This window comes from Artemia sp. Qi Xiang Cuo, unplaced genomic scaffold (assembly GCF_049724085.1).
Source record: "Artemia sp. Qi Xiang Cuo unplaced genomic scaffold, ASM4972408v1 HiC_scaffold_3078, whole genome shotgun sequence".
In the NCBI taxonomy this organism is placed as follows: domain Eukaryota; kingdom Metazoa; phylum Arthropoda; class Branchiopoda; order Anostraca; family Artemiidae; genus Artemia; species Artemia sp. Qi Xiang Cuo.
Window position 1 is genome coordinate 42,501 of NW_028300473.1, and position 14,612 is coordinate 57,112.

Consider the following 14,612-nt stretch of genomic DNA (forward strand, 5'->3'; position numbering starts at 1 on the left):
GAAGATAAAAATGTAGGAAATATACGATATAATGGAGAAAATTATTTGCTAAACACAAATTCAATAAACTTGGATAAATACAATTTTTAGATGGAATATCTTACGTCGGCTCATCAGCAATGCTGACCTGAGCACTATTTGACAATAATATGGAACGTAATTGGTAGCAGTGGAAGTTAATTGGCAATATTGGAACGTAATTTGTAATAACTGACTTGGAAATATTTGACAATAATATGGAACGTAATTTGTCAGAAATGTACTTGAAAAGCGACAAAGAAACGCAAAAAAATTCAAACTTTAATCCAAATACAATTGAAGGCATTATTTGAAGCACTGGCGGATCCAGGGGGCCGGACCCTGGACCCCCTAATTTTCCTGGCGTCCTCTTTCCCTGTTTTTTTCTTTTTCCACTCTTTTAGTAAAGAGTGGTAGTAAATAATAAAAGTAAAATAATGAAAGTTAAAGTTGCTAGTCGCAAAGTTGTATACAAATATAAGAAAGTAAAGTTAAAAAGTAAAGTAAGAATAAAGTTAAAAAGTTAAACTTAAGTAAATAAAAACAGTAAAGTTATAAAACCAGCTGTTTATACATTTACTATCTTCTTGTCATGATATAAATTAATATTTACATAAGTATGAATATGCGAAGGTCACCACGACGACTATTACAAAGGAAGTCAAAATCCAAACATTCTCATTAGTTGGCCGGGAAACACCTTGGCAAGGCATTAAATAATGAAATATAACTAGCGCCATTTCAGGCAATCAGATTTTTTCTGATTGGTTGAAAAAATTCTATAATAAATTCTGATTGGCTCAAATTAGCGTAAGCTAAATTTCGGTAGTAGTAAAATCTCATTATCAATGGGCCTTTAAGGTTACAGCCAAAATGGATGATGTTCAACTCTTGGCTGTGGGTTGTTATTTCATTTTACTTCACCGACTATCCTCAGCAAAATGTTCTACAGTATTTTTTTTTAAGTAAAATAAATTTTCGGCTATGCCCTTGATCTTCACTACTGAATATCAATGCGTCAGGTGGAGTTTTTATTTGTATGTGGATCAAGTGACACTCCTAAGGTGAATAAACTTTTCACGGCTAAAGATTTAGAAATTTCGACGAAAAAACAGGAAATCAAACAACTTAACCTTTTTTTTAATCGAAGTGGCAGAAATTGAAGCTGCAAGAATCTAAAAACTTGGAAACCTGACAAGGGCTTTTCCTTGTTACTACGTGAGAAGAAACAGACAGAATAAAGAGAAATCTAGTATTGAGAACCAGTTTGCCAAATTTGAGTTAAGCACGAAGAATGACATACTAAAAAAAAATTCAATGACCCAGCAGTCTTGCAGAATCTGTTTGATTCCTACCCCGTGGGTTTATTCTTTCTCAAAGAGGAATTTTCAGTAGAGCGGGGCGACAAACAGTCTATCAATGTTGATATTCCAGAAATACAAGTTTAAAATAGAAAAGGTTTAGATGTACACTGGAGAAAATCCCGGTACTATCCCATTATGCGGGCCTCTCTAAAAAGTCAAGTTTGGTTAATACTAATGAAATAAAATAGGATGAATTTATAATAGTTTAGAATCAAATTTGGGCTATATATTTTCACATTAGAAGGGGGGAGTAAAGCAATGCATATATTAAATATGTAACCTAACCTAACCTAGGTACCTTTCCTCCCCCTCCCTAAACCCCAAAAAACCACAGTGTAATATCGCATACGCAATGAAAACCTTGCTGTCATTGCCTGCTCTATAACAGTTAAGACGTCAAAGACGGGTTTTGCCTACTCTATAGTGATTAACCAGAGAGGCCCGCATAATTGGATAGTACCAAAATTTCCTTCTCGCTTTGTTGTTTAGTCAAATTAAAATGGCAAAGTAGCATCGATATATAAATTCTGGTGGTAAGTCGGATTGACAGCAACAATCTATCAATCCTTCCTGGAAATTTTCAGAAACAAAAATAATCATTTGATACTTTTCTAAAGACAACTAAGAGTAGCCTACTTTATTCTACCGGTGAATAAACAGGAAGCTTTTTTTTAAACATAATTTTATCGACCGGGAAAACAAAGCAAACCGAACATTCGCACACACGAATTTTTATCGATTTCTGCTCTTGCCTAAGCCTAGCTTTAAGCCACCTGACAGCAATATCTACTCCTTATTTCGAATATCATCGTCTGAACTTTCTACCTTGCCAATTCCAACAGTAAGCCCAAGGATTTTAGGCTCCTTTGTAATTTCACCAATCTAATCTGTGAAATCCAATCCTTCTTTCCCATTGCAAATTTCTTAAAGTACCAAGGACATCAAAATGAAATCATGTTTTGCCCCTGGACCCACCTTAGGTCTATTTATACCTGCCTGGAAATCGTATTTTTTAAATATTTTTTTTGGTCGTTTCAAGATTATGAAATATTTAATGCAGAGCCAAATTTGTAGGCTCCTTTGTAACTTCACCTATCTAATTTGTGAAATCCAATCCTTCTTTCCCATTGCAAATTTCTTGAAGTACCAAGGACATCAAAATAAAATCATGTTTTGCCCCTGGACCCACCTTAGGTCTATTTATACCTGCCTGGAAATCGTATTTTTTAAATATTTTTTTTTTTGTCGTTTCAAGATTATGAAATATTTAAGGCAGAGCCAAATTTGTAGACTCCTTTGTAATTTCACCTATCTAATTTGTGAAATCCAATCCTTCTTTCCCATTGCAAATTTCTTGAAGTAGCAAAGACATCAAAATGAAAACACGCTTTGCCCCTGGACCCACCTTAGGTCTATTTATACCTGCCTGGAAATCGTATTTTTTAAATATTTTTTTTTTGTCGTTTCAAGATTATGAAATATTTAAGGCAGAGCCAAATTTGTAGGCTCCTTTGTAATTTCACCAATCTAATTTGTGTAATCCAATCCTTCTTTCCCATTGCAAATTTCTTAAAGTACCAAGGACATCAAAATAAAATCATGTTTTGCCCCTGGACCCACCATATGTATTTTTATACCTGCCTGGAAATAGTATTTTTTAAATATTTTTTTTTTGTCGTTTCAAGATTATGAAAAATTTAAGGCAGAGCCAAATTTGTAGGCTACTTTGTAATTTCACCTATCTAATTTGTGAAATACAATCCTTCTTTCCCATTGCAAATTTCTTAAAGTACCAAGGACATCAAAATTAAATCATGTTTTGCCCCTGGACCCACCTTAGGTCTATTTATACCTGCCTGGAAATCGTATTTTTTAAATATTTTTTTTTTGTTGTTTCAAGATTATGAAATATTTAAGGCAGAGCCAAATTTGTAGGCTCCTTTGTAACTTCACCTATCTAATTTGTGAAATCCAATCCTTCTTTCCCATTGCAAATTTCTTAAACTACCAAGGACATCAAAATGAAAACACGCTTTGCCCCTGGACCCACCTTAGGTCTATTTATACCTGCCTGGAAATCGTTTTTTTTAAATATTTTTTTTGGTCGTTTCAAGATTATGAAATATTTAAGGCAGAGCCAAATTTGTAGGCTTCTTTGTAACTTCACCAATATAATTTGTGAAATCCAATCCTTCTTTCCCATTGCAAATTTCTTAAACTACCAAGGACATCAAAATGAAAACACGCTTTGCCCCTGGACCCACCTTAGGTCTATTTATACCTGCCTGGAAATCGTTTTTTTTTTAATATTTTTCTTTTGGTCGTTTCAAGATTATGAAGTATTTAAGGCAGAGCCAAATTTTTGTGGAAGTTATGGCGTTGAACCAGGCGAAGAAGGAGAGCTATTAGTTAAATCTGTTAAATATATAATTAGTTAAATATATGATAAAAATACAATAAAATATATTTAGTTAGGTCTGATACCACTTTTCTTTCTTAAATTTTAATATTAACAATACATCGATAGCATACAATAACGACACCATGATAATCTACGCATTGCCTGAAAATAATATAAAAAAGACCCTGGAAGGCGGAATCACAAAGGATTGTGTGTCCACGCGTATGAATTTTTCAACCGGATACAGTATGCAACAAATAGAAGTTTTAGTTTAACTAAACCAAAAGAGGGACGCTACTCTACTAAGGGCTTTTAACTCTAGCGGTGTACAGAACATGACCCATGGGTCAGAAGCGGCCCACCTGAAACAATTTCCTGTCCCACGACAAAAACTGTTACAAAAAATGACCACAGTAGTGAAAATAAATGTATAAAAACAGACTATACTATTTTTGCAAAATTATGAGAAAAATTGACATTGAGGTTAAGCAGATTTTTAACATTAACACATTTTAGAAATATTAAAATTAAAAACGTATTTCTAAACCACTTACGTCGCCAAAGAGACACTTACCTAAATTGAAAAGCCTTGCGCAAAAGGGTGTTACCACTTTTACATTTTTAAATGAAACAACCTAACACATAACAGGCTCAAACCTAACGGAACCTTTAACACCAATTACGACGTGCAAATACACAATTGAAATCGATTTGCAAGAATAGAAGCGTCAACAAACAAATACAACAATACTATTACTCGCTGCAGAACCAGTGCCGCCTGAGGTCAACACAACGGCGCACATTCTTCCTCCACTACTGAAATAAATATTCTTAAATGATTTAGTTTTTTTTATTTATTTTGCAAACATAAATATGTTTTTCATTTTTAGGTTATATATTTCTTTGCAACGGGTGTTTTAGTGTTATATCATATATCATTTTATTATCTTTATTTACAAGCAAGAAAAATAGTAAACACGATAATAAAAGCAGATGTTTATTTTTCCATTTTTCACTCGAAGTTATATCTATGCTACTACTACCACTAACAACAACTTACCGCAGAATCAAGCAGCCTGAAGCCAATAGAGCTACGCACGCTCATCCTCCATCCCAGTCTATTCAAAACTTCCTTCTTTACACCCTCCCAGGAAGTTTCCGTTTCCTTTAAATCTCTCCTTACGACTTCCTCCCACCCCGACTGAGGACGACCTGCTTTGCGTTTAGCCCTAAATGGCGTGCCGAAAAGGACAATCTTTGGCAATCTGTCATCCTGCTTTGGCAGATCGTGCCCTAGCCATCTCAGCCTTTATCTCATTATAACCCTTGAAAGGGGATCGAACCATACTTTTCATGTGGAAAAGCGTGGTAGAGCTTGCCATTAATGGGATCTTGAATTTAATTCGAACCACTTTTTAAGAGATTATATTGACGGCTTCAAAAAATCAAAGGCCTAAAAAATCAGACAGGGCTCACCAAGACGTCTTCGAATAGAGTTGTTTTTTAGAATTCAGAAAAAAAAAAATAATAATCAATCAGGGCTCAGGAGTGAGTCCGATATTTCCAGAGGATCTTCTTCTAGGAGTAGTGAATGACCTGAATAGTTAATTCACTACTCACTAACAAGCACTTAACATACTCACTAACAAGCACCAGTATTTATAAACGAGCCGACTTGAGTTATCTTATCATGTCTATTAAATGTACCCTTGGATTTTCCCTTAGGTAACAAAGATTGGACCTCCAATTAATTTCAATAAACTATGTAGACTAAATTCAATAATGTTGAGAAAAAAGTTATTAAAATTCATTGAATCTACGAAATTTTTGTCTACGACAGCTTCAGAAGAGGTACTTTTGATAAATCAGTGCCTCGGCGCAAAAACTTTTCATGCCACGCTTTGACATTGATTGTGGATCCATCCCTGAAATTTCCTTGAACTAAAAAAACAATTTAGCCTTGGGTAGCTCTTTTGGTATCTAACTTTACCCCTTCCCACGGGGCACCACATTTTAATATGCACGTCACTTCAAAAAACGATATCTTAACTTATGAAAAGCCTTTTTTATGATCTAATTCACTAAAAATAATTACAAATTCAGCAAATAGCAAGGAATGACTTATGAACCGTAATAGCTGCCACTAAAAATGTCAATAAGCTGAAGATAAAAATCCAGAATTGTGACTCAAAAAGGTCTATTCAATCTTACACTTAAATCCATTCTGTTTATATAGTTTAAAAGTATGTGATGGAACTTTTTTATCGGTCTTAACTCTGACTCTTTCCCCCTAAAAAGGATACCGTATTTTAATTTGTACATTACCTTAGAAAAACGTTGTATTCCATTATAAAAAGCCACTTTATAACCTATTTCACTAAAAATAGATATAAATCCAGCCAATACCAGGAAGTGAATTATAAACCGTAATAGCTACCACTACAAAATGTAACCAAACTGACGTTAATTTTAACGCTGAGAGCGCACCGAAGGACGACCACATAAGAAGCACACAACTCAGTGTCCAAAGTTTTGATTCAATTATGACGTAAGAATGCGGAACGCAAACGCTGCCCTTCATTCCAGGGTTACGTTTTTGACTTTTTTTTCAGATTCGCCGCGTTCATTGAACCGGAACCCTTACGGGAAACCACACATCTTCAGCCGATAGATATGCAGACTGACCTCAATTTTCTCACTTCAATTGACTTATTCGGCTATTGACTCTTCCTTCTTGTAGGAAATACTCAAACTATGAAATAACTAGCGTCAGACTTGGTGAGACAATACACATAAAAAGAGAGAAAAAAACATTTTACACCCTCTCCGACATGAAATTCGACGTCTGCTTACATCCCCCCCCCCACCTGAAACACAAAAAAACTGAAAGTTTCAGCTCCCCCAGCCTTGAAACGAAATAAGGTAGACTTACCGAAAACCGTGAGTAAACTTCGTCACCTATTTACTACTGATGAAATCTACTGGCTGAATTATGCGAAATACTCGCTTGGCTTCAGGCAACCTACCCGTTACAAATCATCACACGAGAAGAGATTTGTGATTGGCTTGGAGTTACCGATACGGGCCAGAGAAGATATTTTGTGTTAATGTAAAAGTATGTCGCAACTGCAAACTTATTTTTGCAGTTATGTATCTATCTTGTTTATTTTTTCTTCCAAGGAGCCCATTTTTTTGCTTAAAATTTTTTTACTGAGCACTACACAGCAAAGAAAGTAACGTCTGCCTCCTCTATCCGCTTCAGTCCATGGCAAGTGCTAGTGCTGCGCCAAGCATAATGTTTCTCATCGCAGGAACTCAGATAGGCCATAAGACCATCATTTCTTCGGCCGACAGCAAGGTTGCTTCCAACCTGTTGTGATAGACAGTTTGATTTTATTCGTTGTATTTTGAAAGCAGTCTTAGAAAGAAAGATATTCGATCAATCTGGGAAACTGAGCTGAGCCAATTGACAGAACTTGTTTCATTTGATGGAGGGGGGCATAAATCCAAACTTTCCAAAAAAGCTTCACATAACACCTTTTAACAAAGCCAAAAGAAATAGTGGGTGCATGCCTTTTCATTTGATATTTTAAATAGAAGATTTATCCGCTAATCCGGGGTATATTGAATTTAACAAAAAGATTTATACGGTGTCTTCTGATCTTGGACAATTGGATGCATTTATAAATTCAATACAGATTAGCAACATGGGTTGCAATTCGAAACAACACTTAAACTTCCAAGCCATTTGATTAGTTTAAGTGGCGGAGTAAAACTCATCAGAGTCCAATGGCTACCAAATAAAACCTGCTACGTACGTAAACACTATAAACATAAACATCTAGAGGTGGTCCCCATAAATCTATAACAGGCAAAAAATAGAACGAGAGGGCTGCAAACCTTGAATCTTCCCTGAATTTTTCTAAGTTCGAAGCAGTATTAGAGAAAACAGGTGAAATTTTTGTTTAGGAGCTTTTCGCTATCCTGGAAAGTAGTCAAATTATGTGAATAAAGTTTCAGAAATGCATCCAGAGCCTTAATAGTCTCCTAGGAAGACATTTTAAACCCCATACCCCCAATTCTTCTCCCTACATAAGGATCTGACGTTTGAAGAACTTTAAGAACATTGGTGTTATAAAAATTGTTACTCCTGTATTATTCAGAATACACTCAAGAAGTTGTACGATAGTCGTACAAGATTTGCCATCTATGAAAACCGGTTTCACAACCACAAAGACAAATAACGGGTGACAGAATGCATTAGACTTGTATAATTTGGGCTATATATTTGCACGTTAGGGGTAGGGCGGGGGGTTGGTACGGTTAAGTTAGGTTACTTTACCACCACACCCCCCTAACGGGCAAATAAAGAGCCCAAAATATATCATTATATAAACTAAAGTATTATATTTTCATCGTATTTTGGCATATTGCATTAGGATTAACCTAACTTCACTTCTCGAGTGTGTTCTGAATAATACAAGAGTACCTAAAAATCAACCACCTTGCAAAGCAGATCTGCTACTCAACTGATAAAAAAGAAAAGGGTTTTTAGCCTCATACCTTTACTCAATCCCAATTTACGAGGTTAAGAAGAAGCAATTGAAAACTCAAAATTAAGGTAAAATATTTTTTTGTCAGAATTGAGATAGGTCAGGATTCAAACCTGTCATGTATGCAATCTTCTAACCGCTAGAAATAAGAAAAGGATAGACAAAGTAATTTGGCAATACCTTCCCAGGGTATATTTTTGGCTCTTAATTCGCTCCTGAAATTTTTATCGGCCTAACTCGACTACTTTCCAAGATACCAAGAATTAAAAAAGCAGAAGTTTACCAAGACAATAGTCTCTAATTTTTTTCTTTTTTTCCAGTACCCAATTAATAGCTAACAATGTTTGGCAACAATGTTACGTACGGAAACAGAAATCTTTGTTCTATAAAATTGTTAGATAACAATTCTTAGAAACGTATTTATAGCGCGGGAAATTCAATAAAGTATAAGCATGGAAAAAAAACTCTTGAAACATGTATTGATAAAACTGCAGATTTCAGAGTTGATCTAACCGAAAAGAAAAACTGAAAAAAGGAAAAATTCACCATCATAATTCTTTGCAAGGTCCTATGGCCGAGAATGCAGAGAAAAAAACAATAAAGGATAACACACTAAAAAAAAGAATGGTGAACTGCTGCCCGCCTCTCATTACCAGCCAAAACAAGCCAGACTGAGGTGCCATACGCACAATAAACAGTACCTAACTCATACGTTTCAAACATGATATCCAAGAGCTGGGAGGGGGAGGCAGTCATGGATCGTGGGGGGGAGGGGGCGCGGGGGGCGCACGATCCCCCTAACGTAGTCTAAAGTATTGTAATTTACTTAATTAACGCAAGTTTGCGTTAAATAAACTTGCTCCTAATGCAAGTTTATCCGATCAACTTATTTTAGCCCCCTCCCCCCTAAAAAATCCTGGATCCACCCCTGAGGGGAGGGGTAGAAAACATCTATGAAAAATAAAAAAGAACAGTAAAACAAGAAAAAAAAAACGGTCAAAGATTTGTTTTCTTGTTGTGACATCTTAGCTGACTTGGATAGATAGGTAGCATGCCGGGCAGCCAGAGAATAGGAGTCCGATCTGACCGTTGAATGGCATAGAAATGTAAGGTGATTTGGATACTAATCAGAGAAAAAGACTTACTAGTTCTGAGGATCGTAAGGACATTACTGTGTTGTTAAAAGAAAGTGAAAAACAAAAATGACAGAATACAAAGCAACCCCAAATCAAACAATGGCTTAGTAGCAGAAATATAATTTTTAAAGATATGTTTCCTCGCTTTGTAATAGCCTATATCTTAGATTGGTTGTGGAAAGGAAAAAAGGTTTAACATCCATGTTGTAGGGCAATGAAAGACTGTTGTAGGGCTTTCCTATTATGTGGACACTTATTAAAAAGTCAAGTTTGGTTAATGCTAATGAAATAAAACAAAATTGAATGAATATATAATAGTTTATAAACGAATTTGGGCTATATGTTTGCACATTAGGGGGGTGGCGGTAAAGCATTGCATATATTAAATACGTAACCTAACCTAACTTAACCTAACCTAGGTACCTTTTTCTCCCCCCTAAACCCCAAAAAACAACAGTTTAATTATTGTAAATTCAATGAGAAACCACACTCTTCGATCAATTTAGATAGGAATTACCCGCTTTACGGGTTTACATCATTGCACTCATTCGACTGTCTATAGCCGAGGTGTCCAAATAATGGGGAAGTACCTAAAAATGTGATACTTCCCTAAAAACTTCATAATTTTCGAGCAACCAAAAGAAATATCTTACAATATCGTGGTTTTCAAGTATAAATAGACCTAAAGTTGGTTCAGGGGTGGGGGTGTTTTCATTTTTGAGGCATTGGTACTTTCATCATGAAATAGTTGAATAAATTAGTTGACTTGAGCGCCGATTTCAGTTTTTAGTCCTTGGAACTTCTCTTAAATAGTAAAATCTGAAACGAAATGCTGTAGGAAGTTTTTTTTTTATCAACTTTTTAGTTAAAAAAAAAAATTAGAATCTATGTAATTTGGCTATTACCAAGAGAGGTTAGATGCCACTTTTTACCCCTCATTGCCAAAATTAAACACACCAACAAATGGTATGGCTTAAATCTTATCTCTTTCTCTTTTTTTGGTTTAAGGCATTTTGGTTGAAGTGATTAATTAATTAGAAAATTAATAGGACAAACTAGATTTTTGCTCTACATTACTAACATATCTCCATATAGCGTCATAAAAAGCTTTAAAATCTTTTAACTATGTTTAAGTTGGACTCGAAATTCCATTTTTCCTGACTGTTTCGGTGCGTCTTGGTTTTAAAAATGTGCGCGCAAAATTGGCATTGCCGTTAAAAAAAAAATCGGCGGACATGTTGACCTTTTCAGTTTTTTTTTTATGAAGATAAATGAAGAATTTTTTTTATTATGATAGCTATTTAAAAGAGATCTTACACCAAGAATTAAAAATTCATTTTTTACGAAAAGGAGTGAAACTGAATAGTCAGTAAATCCTCCCTGTGTTCTGGGTGCCTCTTGATTATTTTTCTCTTTTTATTAAAATTAATAATTAACTTGAACAAAAGGTTTAATTTTCATTAATTTTTCATTTTATAATACATACATTGGAAATTAACTTACTTTGAACATTTATATGATATGGCCATTATTTCTTGAAACCCAGAGTTACAGACAGTCCTTCCTTAACCACTTTTGCAATCAAACTGACTTGATTGATTGCTTAAATTTTTAAGTCGAAAGTTTAAGATTGTCAAAACAAGGCTGCTCCCTTTAATTTCCGAGAATCTACCTGATTCATCCTCCATGAGTGTAAAGAGTGAATTTAGGTTAGTTCAAAGTAAGGGGCTGTATGCTATTTGAGAGGTATCTTACATCAGGTATCTTATCAGAGGTATCTTACAATACACGATTATATACCACGGTCCCTACCTCTTCCTCTTTTCGAAACGGCCAGGTCTTGCACGTCTTTACCCATGGTGAATTATTGGTTCCCCCAACCTCTAGTATGCACTAGTTTAGCTTTAAATTCTATTTTCCGTAGCAGGGGTATCCTGAGGCTCATTTTATTGGGGGGCGATCTTTTTAAATTTTACCAAATAGCTACCTGATTTATGTTAAATTTTCTGCCGAAGTCAAGAATTTTGCGAAATTTCGGCTAATTTTGCAAAATTTTACCTGATATAAGAAAAGTTGGGGGATGGCACGTACCTCCCCCCCCCCTCGGCACGCCCCTGATTCGTAGTACGGACTTACAAGAACGTATCCAGAATTTTTCAGGGGTGTACAAAAAACCCCTAATCCACCCCCCTCTGGGTAAGGCCTTGCGGACTTAACTTGGAGAAAAGAAAATATCGGTAACAGTAATTCTAATAGTTATAATTATTGTAGTTTAGAGCAAAATACGGTCAGGCGTTAACAATATATTTTTTGGAAGGTTTTTGTTGACACTAATATTCAGCCCCTCCCTTAAAAGCAAGTACCCTAATACTATATTATTACTATATTATTACTGTTCCTATAAGATCGTCATAGTATTAAATCGACTTGGAAACCACTTTACGGATGACTTTAGTCATATTATGAAACTCAGAAAGGGACCATAGCTGTCCCTTAAATGGTCGAGGGATAAAAACATGCGCATAAATATGGCACAATGTCTATTTTTGGTAAAATTCTACTTTAGTTACTTTTGGCTATCTTGGAAAGAGTTTGGGTTAGGAAAATGAAACTTTCAGGGATGGATGTACATGCTAAGGTATGTCCCGGGAAGGTACTTTGAAAACCAGTGGAGGGTTGTAACCTTTTTTATAATGGTGTCTCCCTAGAAGGAAACAAGCCCTAAGTGTACACAAGCAACAGATAATTTGCAACTGAGTGCAAATAGAAAACGAATAAACTAATATATGCACTTGGTTTGGAAGTAAACTTACTTTGAACGATATGATATGCCCATTTTCCTTTGCTCGAAAACTAAGGGATAGTTTAACCCTCTACTAAACGCTGTTAAAGTCAAACTGATCTGATGATAGTTGAAAATTCAAATGGAAAGTTAAGACCGTTCAAAACAAGACTGCTCCCTTTATGTTCTGAGAATCTACCTGGTCGAACCTCCTTGAGAGCAGATATGCTAAGAGCTTACACTGTCTATTACGGATAGGGTCTATAGTGACCAACATTATTTGACAGTGAATAATTTGACATATTCATCACGAAATTATGAGTAATGTCCCTTCTAGACAGTATGCAATATACAGTAGGGTACTCGATCATGCGACCTGGATATTACGAATAATTCTATATGGATCACTTGGTGCTCAATTAATGTCAGCGCCTGCGGAAGTTTTCTCAAGGGAGGCAGAGACATGCCTGTAATCTTTTTCAGGAAGGGGGGGCGAAACTTGGTACTGATCTAAAGTCCGGGAAACACGCGATAAGGGAAGTTTGGTTAATGCTAATGAAATAAAACAAAATAGGATAAAAATATAATAGTTTAGAAACAAATTTCAGCTATATTTGCAAATTAGGGGTGGGAGAGGGTGCTGTAGGGGTAAAGCATAGCATATACTAGATATGTAATTTAACCTAGGTAATTTTTCGCCCCCTAAACTCCAAAAAACTGAAGTTTAAAAATAGTTCCCGGAGTGAGAAACCCCTTTTTATACAGCGTCAGATAGGCAATTACCGGGTAATGGCTATCTGAGCTTTGCTCTTCTCGACGCATGTTTCCCACATTTTAGAACAATACCCAAAACTTTTAAAGAGGCTTTTTCTTTCAAGTTCCTTATGTTGTTTCTGAGCGTCACAAAATGTTTTGAGAATCTACTTTTTCCGTCCTCTTTGAGCGCCAGATTCTGCTAGCTTATATTGGCTATTACGGATATAGTGACCAAAAACCCTTTAGCAGTGAATAATTTGACGTAATCCTCATAGAATTATGAGTAACGTCCATCCTAGACTGTATACAATATACAGTACGGTACCATAATTATCATCGAAGAACCGTTCATGCAACCTGGACATTATGAATAATTCTATATGGGTCGCTTGGTCCTGAACTAATGTGGGAGCCTACAGAAGCTTTCTCGAGGAAAGTGGGGACATGTATGTCATTTTTGTCTGAGAGAGGGGGGAATCATGTTTTTTGAAAAATACTGCTTCATTCAGAAAATTATTTTATTTTGTCTCTGAGGATTACAAAATACTACGGGAATATAATTTTCTGAATTAAAATTCGTTTGGTCCATCTTCCTTAAGAGCAGAACGCTACAATCTTATATTACGGATATAGATCTTAATAGCCAATAAAACACTTTGATAGTATAGTGACTAGTTTCGTGTAATCCTCGCGGCATGATGAATAATGTCCATTTTAAGCAGAATACATAGTGCTATAAATATCACTGAAGAATTGCTCATTTTGCTGGAATACTATGAATATTTTTACCAGGGCCCTACCCCGGATGTTTGCTCTTGTTTCGGGGTGGGGGGGGTCGGAATTTACAAAAAATTAAAAAGCGCATCAAAAACTTATTTATATACATTTTTGTTACGTTTTTACGAGTCGGACAGAAATTTTGGGGGGAGGGTCAAACCCCCCAACCCCCTGGTTACGGCCTCACTTTGTAAATGGAGAACTTGGTCGTAAATTAATGTGGGCACCTGCAGAAGTTTTCTCGAGAGAGGAATACGCAATTCTGTGGATTTTCTCCCTGAGGGGAACATTTTCCTGAGGGGGGAAGTTTGAAAATGCTTCTTTGTATAGAAAAAATATCTTAATTTATATCTGTACATTCAAAAATGTTCTGAGTTTCGGAGAATCGGTCAAATTATCTTGACATTACAAGTAATTGCATATGGATCACTTCGTCCTAATTTTATACGGGCACGTGTAGAAGTTCTTTTCTCGAGGGAGGAAAAATGCAAGTTTGTAATTTTTTTCTCTGGGGGGGGGGAGGGGTTTGAAAAACGCTTTTTCTTATTGTGTCTTGTTTCCGAACATTACATACTTTCTAAAAATATAATTTCTGAGATACCTGGTCCATGCCCCTTGGAAGCAGAGATGTTACGAGGTTCTTTCGATTATTGAGAGCATAATAACGACCAAAAAGGAATCCGTTTTTGACATAGGAAGAAGTGGTTGGTCTCCTTTCTTTTCTTAGGGGTGATCATATCGACCGAGTGGACTTAGAATATTGGGAGAGGGCTCGTTTGAAGGAAATTAGAGCATATAGTGTCTTTTTTAAGTAACACTTGTGAT

The 14,612-nt window shown here is 35.7% G+C and overlaps 1 protein-coding gene across 3 annotated transcripts in view; it reads right to left on the reverse strand.

Annotated features, from left to right (window-relative positions):
* LOC148938616 (uncharacterized) overlaps positions 1-12,408 on the reverse strand; it is a 54,036-nt gene extending 41,628 nt beyond the window's left edge. Inside the window, exon 1 of one of the 3 annotated variants that reach the window (XM_089107659.1) lies at positions 12,286-12,408. In XM_089107659.1, the coding sequence (XP_088963785.1) occupies positions 12,286-12,308 (23 nt within the window). In that variant the 5' untranslated portion in view covers positions 12,309-12,408. Of the gene's footprint in view, positions 1-6,108; positions 6,277-10,975; positions 11,038-12,285 lie in introns of those variants that run through there. The other 2 variants (XM_089107657.1, XM_089107658.1) reach the window with 2 other exon arrangements.
* Positions 12,409-14,612: the final 2,204 nt, after the last annotated feature.